This window comes from Saimiri boliviensis, chromosome 7, assembly GCF_048565385.1.
Source record: "Saimiri boliviensis isolate mSaiBol1 chromosome 7, mSaiBol1.pri, whole genome shotgun sequence".
Taxonomy (NCBI): Eukaryota; Metazoa; Chordata; class Mammalia; order Primates; family Cebidae; genus Saimiri; species Saimiri boliviensis.
This window is the reverse complement of record NC_133455.1, coordinates 13,340,491-13,353,225: the sequence shown is the minus strand read 5'-3', so window position 1 is coordinate 13,353,225 and position 12,735 is coordinate 13,340,491. Positions and strand designations below refer to the sequence as shown.

At 43.5% G+C, this 12,735-nt stretch overlaps 1 protein-coding gene across 2 annotated transcripts in view; it reads left to right on the top strand.

Moving 5' to 3' along the window:
- The window catches only part of TMEM233 (transmembrane protein 233), a 50,311-nt gene that overhangs the window by 28,283 nt on the left and 9,293 nt on the right, over positions 1 to 12,735 (top strand). For both annotated transcript variants that reach the window (XM_003932196.4, XM_074402168.1), the window contains exon 2: positions 8,060 to 8,196. In XM_003932196.4, the coding sequence (XP_003932245.1) occupies positions 8,060 to 8,196 (137 nt within the window). The remainder of the gene's footprint in view (positions 1 to 8,059; positions 8,197 to 12,735) is intronic.

Genomic DNA, 12,735 nt, shown 5'->3' with positions numbered 1-12,735 from the left:
TGTGAGGACCAATACAATAATCCTTGAAAAACATTTAACACGGTGTCTGGCACATATTAAATGCCTCATAAATCTTATCTGTTATCATTGTTACTTTGTCAAAGAAAGACATAAGGCCAAACAGAGAAGCAAAGATTTTACTTGAAAACAAATGCAAGGGAATCCACCTTCAAAAAGACCAGCTAGCCAGAGAAGAAGAAAAACACAATTATTTAAAAGAAAACAGATGCAAAGTTGCCAAGGTGACCAAGTTGTTTTATATTAATCTGATCCTGGAAAACAAAACAGTATCTTTCTCAAGATATTACAATAGCCACAAAAGAAGTAACCTGTGTTTAGACATCATAGTTGCAAAAGGTAGGGATGAAGTTGTCTTTGCCGAGATTTATGGGAAGTACTGAAGGTTTTAATATTTGAGGGTTCAGGACTAGACAGACGGACTCTTATTCTCGGTTTATCTCAGGGTGAAAATTGCCATTTCTCTCTCCTGTGATACATGATGTGCTTAGTCATAAGGGAGCAGGAGAAAGTGTCAGTTTTCTTTTCATGTTATTCATGGGGGGAGAAATCTAGAAGCAGATGGACCAAACTGCTAATAAGGGTTATCTCTGGGAAATAAGATTAGGGAAAGAGCTTTACTGTTTACTGTATATGCTTCCATAGCGTTCACATGTTTTACATGTTCACAAATTGCATTAGTAATTTTTAAAAGAGTAAGATCATATAACTTTTGAGCATCTAAAGCTGCCCCATTTCTTCCTAGTTCTTCTACACCAGATGGAATAGTTTACATTCCAAGCTCTTCACCAAAAGATTTATAAACCATGCATTTTCTCTAAAATCCATTTCCACCGCTTCAGTCTGTTGCATCTGCCAGGAGAACCTCAGTAGAAAATTCCAATTAAAAGAGGAAAAGAATTACAGCTGACACATTGGGGAGGCAGGGAAAGAATTCTTTCTGCTTCACTGTTAGTTCTCTACCCATAAGCCCGAGACCTGCCAGCCGCTGAAGTCCTTCACAATGAAACCTCAGAGCTGAAAGTCTCCCACTCTCGTCTCTCCTCCCATCTTCTTACTTTACCCAGTAAATCTACCCGTGGGCAGCCCTTTTTCCAAGTACCGGGGAAGAGAATGGATTCAGAAAAGGATTCATGGGGAGAGGAGAGTCCATACTTAATAATGAAAGAGGTTTTTCATCTGTTTTGCAAGCCAACAGCAGCCCCATTTCTAGATTCACTCAAGGTCTCCCTTACACGTCCCTGGAAAGATGGTGGTTTGCAAAGAGAGGAAGGTCACATACAGTGTGCCAGAGTGGCAGCAGGTGATGAAAGTGGGGTGGGATTTACCTGTGACTCGCACCCAAATCCCCTCAGCCAGGTCACCAAGCACAGCCTCTCTACCTTATACCGAACAACTCAAATGGCCCAGAGACCCTCATTTCACCTGAGCCCATGGGCAATGCACAGGTGATAGATGTACCCTTCTACATGACACAGACTGGCTATTCTTCCCACTTATTTGGTTACTGCTACTGAGAACATGAAACTGTTTTTTCATCCGAACAGCCAACCATTGCCATTTAGGAAAGAGAAGGGCAGCCAGTCGCAGTGGCTCATGCCTGTAATACCAGCACTTTGGGAGGCCAAGGCAGGTGGATCACAAGATCAGGAGTTCAAGACCAGCCGGGCCAACATGGTGAAACCCTGTCTCCACTAAAAATACAAAAATTAGCCAGGCGTGGTGGCGGACACCTGTAATCCCAGCTACTCAGGAGTCTGAAACAGAATTGCTTGAACCAGGGAGGCAGAGGTTGCAGTGGGCCAAGACCATGCCATTGCCCTCCAGCCTGGGTGACAAAGCAAGACTCCATTAAGAAAGAAAGCGAGAAAGAGAAAGAGAGAGAGAGAGACAGGGAGGGAGGGAGGGGACCTCATTATTTTTCCTATGGTTACAACAACATGAATGCATCATCACGACTAATCTCAGAACTGTGTTTTCCAAGGCAGCACAATAGGTCAGTTTGGGAGAGTCTGAATTCATATCATTCTAAACTAGATTATGAGCTCAAAATTTAGGCTTCTAATATTCTATGCCAGGCATCCCCAAACTTTTTACATGGGGGACCAGTTCACTGTCCCTCAGACCGTTGGAGGGCCGCCACATACTGTGCTCCTCTCACTGACCACCAATGAAAGAGGTGCCCCTTCCTGAAGTGCAGTGGGGAGGGCCGGATAAATGGCCTCAGGGGGCAGCATGCGGCCTGCAGTCCGTAGTTTGGGGACGCCTGTCTATGCAGTGATTTTGATTGTAAAGCCTCTAAAACAGCTTCTCAAAGTTGGATTCCCAAAGATTCTGATCCAGCAAGGGGTAAAGAAGATTCTGTTACACGCCAAAGATTGCAGATTTAGAATAAGAGCAAGCCAGGAAGTGGCAATTCACAGCAAAAGCTGACATTTACCAAGCATACACTATGTGCTGAGCCAATGCCAACCACTAATGCACTAGATCTACAAAGGTGAAGTGGGTGCGATTACTATTGCCCCCGATTTACAGATGAGGGCACTGAGGCTTACAAAGGTTGATGACTTGCCTTAGCTCTCACAGATGACAAGACATGGAATTTGAACTCAGATCTCTGAATTTCAAGCCCATGCTCTATTACATTCTTCCTTGGAATAAATTTAAAGATGGTGTGCATCTTGACCCTGAAAGACATTAAGGATAGTTACATAGACTAGATGTTTTCAATCCTGTGAAGCTTAAAAATAATAATAGCCTGGGCAACGTGGCTTATTCCTGTAATCTCAGCATTTTGGGAGGCTGAGGCGGGTGGATTGCTTGAGCTCAGGAGTTTGAGACCAGCCTGGGCAACATGGCAAAACCCCATCCCTACCAAAAATACAAAAAAAAAAAAATAGCTGGGTGCAGTGGCATGTGCCTGTAGTCCCAGCTACTCAGGAGGCTGAGGTGGAAGGATTACTTGAGTCTGAGAGGTCGAGGCTGCAGTGAGCCAAGATTGTGCCACTGCACTCCAACCTGGGTGACAAAATGAGACCCCGTCTCAAAAAAAAAAATTAATAATAATAGCAATGCAGGAGCAAACCATGTGTCTCTCAACAACTGAAGAGATAAACAAAATGCAATCTATCCCTGCAATGGAGTATGGTATATATCCCTGCAATGGAATATTGTATATATCCCTACAATGGAGTATTGTATATAACCCTGCAATGGAATATTGTATATATCCCTACAACGGAGTATTGTATATTTCCCTGCAATGGAGTATTGTATATATCCCTGCAATGGAGTATTGTTCATCCTTAAAAGGGGAAAAAATTCTGATACATGCTATAACATGGATGAACTTTGAAGACATTATTATGTCCAAGTAAAAGAATCCAATCCCCCCAGAAAACAAATACTACATACTTTCACTTGGGTGAGATACCCAAAATAGTCAAATTTATAGAGTCAGAAAGAACTGTGGTTGTCCAGGGCTAGGGAGAGAGTGAATGGGAGTGAGTATTTAACAGGTATTGAGTTTCCATTGGGGAAGATGAAAATTCCAGAGATAGATGGTGGTCATGGTTATACAACATGAATATACCTAATGCTACTGAACAATGTACGTAAAAATGCTTAAAAGCATAACTTGTAGGTATATCTTATCACAACGAAAAAGTCACACACACAAAACACATGCGGCCTGGTCCACACACCAGTTAAATCAGAATCTCTCCAGGGTAGGGCCTGCTTCTCTGTATTTTTTTTTTTTTTAATGACCCAGGTGGTTCTAATGAACACCCAAGATGGCGAACTCCCAGAATTCATGACTTGGAATTCAGGAACTCACCTTGCTGGAAATCCCTCAGGTTGTTTTTGGTTCTCGCTCTCTCATTCACACAAGAGGCCTGAAAGCAGTTCCTCTACATTGCTGAGTCTTCCAGTCTGTTGCTGACTAAGGTGGCCCCAATCCAAGAATTAATGGAAGGTTCCGGAAGCAGAAAGCTCTGTGGTATGCTGGGGTATTTCTCTGGCTTGTGATTGTCTGCATACGTCTAATCCCTCTTAATAGTCCAGGAAGAGGAGCAATTATTACTGAAGTGCTGTGATTTCAGAATCAAGGAAGTGGTTCTCAGTGAAATCTATAATTCACAGCACTGCTGGAGTCCAGTACATAACTGTTTTTGCTTTTTGATACAGGGTCTCACTCTGTCACTCAGGCTGAAGGGCAGTAGCATGATCATAGCTCACTGCAGCCTCAAACTCATGGGCCCAGGTGATCCTGCCACCTCAGCCTCCCAAGTATCTTAGACTAAAGGTGTTCGCATGCATAACTTTTAAATGCACATTTCCAGTCTTCTTTGGGCTACAGCATGACTATTGGGTGACTCTTAGCCGTGGGATGATAAAGAGAGTTTATTTTTCAAAACTGTGTGCTCTTTTTATTTTGAAAAATTGCAGACCTCAAATATAAGCAAGCAGATAGCACGATGACCTATATAATCACCACTATGCATCACTAGTTAACATTTTTTGCCATTTTCATTTTTATTTTGCTGAAAATTTGGGTGTATGTTGCAATAATGTCGGTTCTAGATAATGCAGCCTGTATCTTCTGTAGAAAAAAAAAATCTCTTATGTAACCAAAATACAAGTATCACACTCAAGAAATTTGACATTATTATCTGACATTTACTCTACCTTCGAATTTCCACAATTGTCCCAATGATATCTATCATTGCGACTTATTTGTTAATCACAGACATGATCAAGGATCATACATTGCATATAATTGTTAGGTTTATCTAGTTTTCCTTAATCTAGGAGAGTCTCCTGATGTGGGTGGGTAGGTGGGAGTGCATGTCTTTCATGACAGTGACTTTTTAAAAATAATTTCAAGCCATTTGCCTTGCAGAAAATTATTCAAATAGAACTTGCCCTATTATTCCCTCTTAATTGGAAAAAAGTTAAATATATTGAGAAAACTACATAGGACTGGTGCAGTGGCTCATGCCTGTAATCCCATCACTCTGGGAGGCTGAGGCGAATGGATTGCTTGAGGCCAGAAGTTTGAGACTAGCCTGGCCAACATGGTGAAACTCCATCTCTGCTAAAAATACAAAAATTAGCTGGGTGTGGTGACACATAGTATCAGCTACTCGGGAGGCTGAGGCAGGAGAATGGCTTGAACCCAGGAGGCAGAGATTACAATGAGCTGAGATCATGCCACAGCACTCCAGCCTGGGTGACAGAGCAAGACTCTGTCTCAGAAAAAAATAGAAAAGAAAACTACATGGATAAAATGTCCTTGCCAGGCATTTTATCAGAAGGCACATGATGTCAATTGGTCAAGAGGGCTTATTATTAAAGGGAGAACAGTATCTAGCTTTCATCTCAGAAGCAAGCAGTCTCTGAATACCTCTTCTTTGCCTGGCACTGTGTTAGGTCCTACAGAACTCAAAGATGCCCTCAAAAAATTCACATTCTGTAGGGAAACAGACACATTCATTCACTCATTGAGTCAATAACATATTTCTTGAGCTCAATGTGCCAGACACCGCTCTGAGTACTAGCAACAAGGATGATATTTAAATATTTAACAAGTTTGGCATGAGCACAGAATTAGAGAATCACAGAATCAGGGTTATTACTGCTGAGCCCAGTAATAACCCTTACGTTGCTGGATCATGGGGAAACCTGGGGAAATACAGAAGAGCAAGCAGGATGGCTGCGATATTGGGGAAGTGGGCCAAGCTTCAGAGTAGCTGCTGTTTATCAGCAGGTACAAAGTATTTCAACATTCTAACAGCTGGGAATGACAGCCTTGGCTTGGGCATGGAGATGAATAATTCAGCCAAAGTCCCTGACCTCATGAATTGATCTTCTAGTGCAGGAGTGGGTGAAGTTCTTTGGGAAATGACCAAATACTAAATATTTTTGTCCCTGCAGGCCCTACATTCTCTAGACAGAGAGACAAAGTCCCAACTACTCAACTCTGTCTTTGTAACACAAAAGTAGTGTATCAGTCCATTTTTCACTGCTGTAACGAAATGTCTCAAACTGAATGATTTATAAAGAAAGGAGGTTTGTTTGGCTCATGGTTCTGCAGGCTATACACACACAGCACCAGCATCTTCTTCCTATGAGGACTCAGGAAGCCTTTACTCATCATGGAAAGCAAGGGGGAAAATATTGTGTCATATGGCAAGACAGAGACAGCAAGAGAAAGATGCCAGGCTCTTTTAAACAACCAGCTCTCATGTGAACCAACAGAGTGAGAACTCACTCATTACTGCAAGGAGGGTCGCAGGCCATGAATGAGGGTCTGCCCCTCTGACTCCAACTTCTCCCACCACGCCCCACCTCCAACATTAGGGATCACATTTCCACATGAGATTTGGAGGAAACAAACATCCAAACTGAGGTAGGAGGCAGGACTTGACTCCAGACCAGACTGAAGACTGGCTGAAACAGGGAAGAAGTACTCAAAGCTCCTCTCTGTAAGACATGCTCACCAGTGCCATGACAGTTTACCACTGCGATGGCAACACCCTGAAGTTACCACCCCTTTCCAGGGCAATGACCCGGAAGTTGCCACCCATTTCCAGGGCCACGACCCAGAAGTTGCCACTCCTTTTCAAAAAATTTCTGAACAAGCTGCCCCTTAATTTACATATAGTTAAAAGTGAGTATAAATCTAACTGTAGCACTGCCTTGAGCTGCTGCTCTCAACACACTGCCTATGGGATAGTCCTGCTCTGCAGGAGCAGTCACGGAGCTGTAACCCAGCCAGGACTGTAACGCCACCACCTCAATAAAGCTGTTTTTTTTTTTTTGAGATGGAGTTTCACTCTTGTTGCCCGGGCTCTGGAGTGAGTGCAATGTCACTACAACCTCAGCCTCCCAGGTTCAAGTGATTCTCCTGCCTCAGCCTTCCGAGTAGCTGGAATTACAGGTGCCTGCCACCACACCCAGCCAATTTTTTCTATTTTTAGTAGAGACAAAGTTTCACCATGTTGGCCAGGCTGGTCTCAAACTTCTGACCTCAGGTGATCCACCACCTCGGCCTCCCAAAGTGCTGGGATTACAGGTGTGACCCACCGCTCCTGGCCTAAAGCTGCTTTCTTCTACCACCAGCTCACTCTTAAATTCTTTCCTGAGTGAAACCAAAAAACTTCCCAGGCTAGGCCCCAATGTTGGGCTCACCTGCCCTACAACAAAATTATATCAAATAGCCACAGACAATAGTAAATAAATGAGTATGACTATGTTCCAAGTAAGCTTTACTTACAAAACCAGGCAGCAGGCTGGATTTGGCCCATGGGCCATCATTTGCAAGCCCCTGTTCAAGTGAACCAGACAGACATACTCATTTGTCCTTTTATGCTACAAATACTTATGCAGCATCTTCTTAAGTAATGCGCTGGGCACTGGTATGCTGTGCTGAACAAGACAGACGACTGGGCACAGTGGCTCATGCCCATAATCCCGGCACTTTGGAAGGCTGAGGTGGGTGGATCACTGGAGGTCAGGAGTTTGAGACCAGCCTGGCCAATGTGGTGAAACTCCATCTCTACTAAAAATACAAAAATTAGCCAGGCGTGGTGGCAGGAGTCTATAATCCCAGCTACTTAAGATGCTGAGGCAGGAGAATTGCTTGAACCTGGGAGGCGGTGGTTGCAATGAGCCAAGTTTGTGCCACAGCACTTCTGCCTGGGTGACAGAGTGAAACTGTGTCTCAAAAAAAAGAAAAAAGACAGACGATGACCCCTGCCCGCATTGCACTTACATGCTGGTGGGAGAGACAAAATATTATGTAAATGCTAAGACAAGAGTCATCAGGAAATACAGAGGGGGCAGTTCACTCATCCTTAGAGTTTAGAGAAGGATCCCTGGAGGAGGGGATGACTGCATTGTTTGCTTAGCAGCCTGTCAGTGAGATGAGCAAAGTCACCAGAGGCTCTTGGAGCCTTTTCATCAGGACAGCTGCGGTCCCCCACCCCTTTCCCTGTGGGGTGTCTGTCATCACCAGCTCTCTCCTTGTGTCCCCCAGTCTCTGAACAGCTACAACGACGGAGACTACGAAGGAGCCAGGCGGCTCGGGCGGAATGCTAAGTGGGTGGCCATCGCCTCCATCATCATTGGCCTTCTCATCATCGGCATTTCTTGTGCAGTTCACTTCACAAGGAAGTAAGTAGGCTTTCTGAATCCCTCCCCATGTCGAATGTCCTTTCTCAAATGCCTATTGATATCTATTAGAGTAGATTAGTTTATGCTCCAGTCACAACCCCAAACCAAAGGGTTTTCATGTTTTGTTCTCAGAATAAATTTGTCCCAGTCCAGAGGGACACATCAACAATGTGGATCTCCTAGTGCAGGAGTGCGTGAACTTCCTTGGAAAATGACTGAATAGTAAATATTTTTTGCCTTACATTCTCTGGACATAGGGACAAAGTCCCAACTACTCAACTCTGTCTTTGTAGCACAAAAGTAGTGTGTTAATCCATTCTGCATGGCTATAAAGAAATACCTCAGACTGAGTCATTTATCAAGAAAGAATGTTTTGATCCTTCTTTAATCAACAATATGGATTCATTACGTGGATCATGTAGGTCAGTGGAAGGTCTCTCCTCCACACAGTCACTCAGGGTCCCACGCTATACGAAGCTCCACCATCTTGCAGCTGCTCTATCGAGAATGGAAATCAACAAACTTTGTCTGTAAAGGGCCAGATAGAAAATCTTGTAAGCCTTGTAGGCCATATGGTCTCGATCATGGTCTCTGGCACAGCTACTTAGCTCTGCCATTTTAGCACAAAAGCAGCTATAGACAATACAGAAATGAACAGGCGTGGCTGTGTTCCAATAAAACTTTATTTACAAAAACAGGCATCTGTCTGTGGGCTGTAGTTTGCCAACTTCAAATCTAGAACATGAGGTGTCCCCAGGCAAAGGCGGGGGAGAGGAAGACTGGAGAATCTCACATGGGCTTTTTACTGCCTAGCGACAAATGTCGCTTAGGCTCACATTGATTGAAATCAGTCACATAATTCCACGTAACTGTAAGAGGGTGGGAAATGCAGGAGAGTAAATGGGATATTTAAGATTGCTACTTGCTTTGCCCTAGCATGTCATCTGCTAAATAAAATCCTACCTTCTTTTGCCTCAGACTAGCATAACTGTTCTTAGTTTAACAGCAGAAGAGTCACCACATATTTTTGTTATTGACAATGAGTTCTCATCTCACAGAGAGATGGATGCTGTTGATGTATTATCCCTCTGGACTGGGACAAATTTATTGTGATTTCTCTAACCAGCTCGGATGGGCGCTCAAATCAATAAGACTTGCCATCAGAGGTTTGACAGTGGGCAAGGTCATGTGATAGACAACCCAGACCTGGAAATGACAAGCCCAGGGTCTTGCTGTGTAATTCCTGGTAAGACAGATAAGAATGCTGAGAAATTTTTTCACTTTTCTGCCAGAGCGGCATGGCTACTCCTATACCCTTGACCAAAGTTCTACACGCATTGAGCTGAGAAGGTCAACGTCTTTCGTTTGGTTGACAAAGGAGACCTCTTTTGACATTCCAGATCAGCCAACCCAACTTTGGCAACCAAGACAGTAGCAGATGTCATGGTAGATCAACTTCCTATCAGACAAGACAGACCCAGGAACAATCAGTGTCAGCTGTGTAGATATCCAAACAGCTAGTGTCACAAAAGAAAGTTAAATGGCTTTGGCCAAAGAAAAGAGAAAAGGACACTCAAACATGAAAGAAAACTCAAAGTTTCTTTCCTGCAGGATGACAAACTTGATGTTGACCTGTAAAGAGAAAGATGGTTGAAGAATATACGTGAATGCACCTGACTATATTCTTAAGAGAAAGTGTAAGGTGCTTGTGAACTTGTGAGTAGGGGGGCCACAGAGTGTGGAGCTAATAGTGCAGTTTTGGCATCAAACTGCCTGGACCCAGGTGCCTGCCACCATTTATTCACTGTGAGACCTTCAGCCAATTGTTTGACATTCCCAAAACCCAGTTTCCTCACCTGTAAAATGGGAATAATGGTAGTACCCAGGTCATAAAGCTATTGTAAAGGTTAATTGGATGACCCACAGGATGCGTAGGTTGGTGTCTCTGTTCTTTTCAGTGGGTGCACAAAAACACAAATGATGTATTAATACCATTATTACTATTATTATCAATATTACTGGGAAAGGACCTCAGAATTCAAGATGCTATTAAATAGAATTCAAGTCTTTGTACTTTTGAACGAAACTCAAAAGACAGTGTTCCAAGGGAATGAAGCCAAGCCTTGGCTTGACTCCTGGGAACTTGTGAAAATACGTACTGCCTAGATTAGTGTTTGAGCTAAGTAGGTTATAATAATAGCTGCTGACACTAACGTAGACCTTGACGTAGGTCAGGTACTGTTCTAAGCTCTTATGTGAATTAATCCTCATTGAGTCATCAGAACAACCCAAAGAGGTAGATAGGTATTATTATCCCTATTTTGCAGATGAGGAAACCGAGGCTCAGAGAGGTTTAGTGACTTGCCCAAAGTCTCATAGCTAGTTAGTAGAAAAGGTAGGTTTTAAAATCAGGATAGTGGCCAGTCACAGTGGCTCATGCCTGTAATCCCAGCACTTTGGGAGGCCAAGGCGTGCAGATCACGAGGTGAAGAATTCAAGACCAGTCTGACCAACATAGTGAAACCTCACCTCTACTAAAAATATGAAAATTAGCTGGGTGTACTGGCATGCACCTGTAATCCCAACTACTCAGGAGGCTGAGGCAGGAGAATCACTTGAACCAGGACCCAGGAGGCAGAGGTTGCAGTGAGCCAAGATTGCACCACTGCACTCCAGCCTGGGCTACAGAGCAAGACTCTGTCTCAAAAAACAAAACAAACAAACAAACAAACAAACCAGAATAGCGTGGTTCTGCAGGCTGTGTTCCTAGCCAAACTCTGCACTGCCTCTAAGTCAATGTGTCCTATCTAGTACACCCGGTAACAAGGGCCAGTAAGTAGCACCTGCTTTGTGGCTAACTCCAGGACTTATTTACGGGGAAATAGTATGGTGAGGTTTCAAGCTACAGAAATGTGCGATGAGTCAGGGCCAAGGTTCACAAAATCAAAGGAGTACAAGGGTCAGGCAGAGGATATACACGAAGTAGGCTGGCTATAGGACGATACAAAGTGGTGGAGACCACGGTGATTTCAAAAGCACAGTTTAAAGGAAGCTGTCATCATTCTGCTCCAATGGTGGCTGCTTAGCATGCAGGCCTCACCGGGCTCACTTTTCAAGAGGTGTTGAAAAGCTGGGTTTTTATGTAAAATCTCCTGATTTTTAGATGTTGACAACCAATTCACATTACTAAAACACATGGCGGGGACATGAAACAAAAGAAGCATTTGCAGGCTAGACACTATCTACTTTGCCATCTGTAGCGGACAGTTTGCTTTCAAAGATCAGTTTGCTCATGCACTCCATCCAGGAAGTGCTGCAAGGGATCTAGAGTGTTCATATGTAGACTTTCTCCAGCCTTCATAGATATGTTTCTATCTGGGGATGAAGGGTTGATGTCTCTGCTTGTGATCGAAGCTTTCTTAGGAACAAAATGTATGAGACAGAATAGCCTCTCTGTTGCTTCTTCCTAAAAGGCAGTGTTCACCATGGTTGGAGCTTCTGATTTAACACTAGCTTTACCAGGATTCAAATCCTACTTCTACCACACAGGCCATCTGGGCAAGTTATTCAACTCTCTGTGCCTCAATTTCCCTAACTATAAAATGAGAATGGAATTATTTCCCCATCTGTAAGGTCAAATTCCTTCTAGATGCCTTTCCCTCTGCTATTGAAAAAAACAGGCCAGGCACCATGGCTCATGCCTATAATCCTAGCACTTTGGGAGGCAGAAATGAAAGGATCTCTTGAGGCCAGGAGTTCCTTGAGCAGCCCGGGCAACATAGCAAGACCCCATATCTAAAAAAAAAAAAAAAAAAAAAAAAAAAAAAAAGAATTTTTTTAATTAGCTGGGTGTGGTGCCACATACCTGTATTCTCAGCTATTTGGAAGGCTGAAATGGGAGGATCACTTGAGCCCAGGAATTCAAGGCTGCAGTGAGCTATGATCACACCATCACACTCTAGTCTACGTGACAGAGTGAGACCCTATCTCAAATAGTAATCAAATAAATTTTAAAATATAATTCCATGGAGAAACTCAAATTTAAAGGCTTTGTCATGTGTGTGTATGGCTAAAAGCGAGAGAGAGAGACAGAGAGAGACAGGCAGGCAGACAGAGACAGAAGAAAGAAGGAAGCAGGGAAGAAGGAACTAGCCATTAGAGAATGAAGTAAATTCTGCCTTCCAAGTAACATGGTCTATCTCTCAGTAATCCCCTGAAATAAAATTTCCGAGCCTGCATTTATGGGAGGAACTAAATGGCAATGTGAAACTTCTGAGGCAGAAGTGCCCAAGCTACATAAGAGTTACCTGGAGAGGTTTAAAAAAACGTTAGCATCGACCAGGCAGGGTGGCTGACACCTGTAATCCCAGCACTTTGGGAGACTGAGGTGGGTGGATCATAAGGTCAAGAGATCGAGACCATACTGAGCAACATGGTGAAACCCCATCTCTACTAAAAATATAAAAATTAGCTGGGCATAGTGGCGTATGCCTGTAGTCCCAGCTACTAGGTAGGCTGAGTCAGAAGAATTGCTTGAAC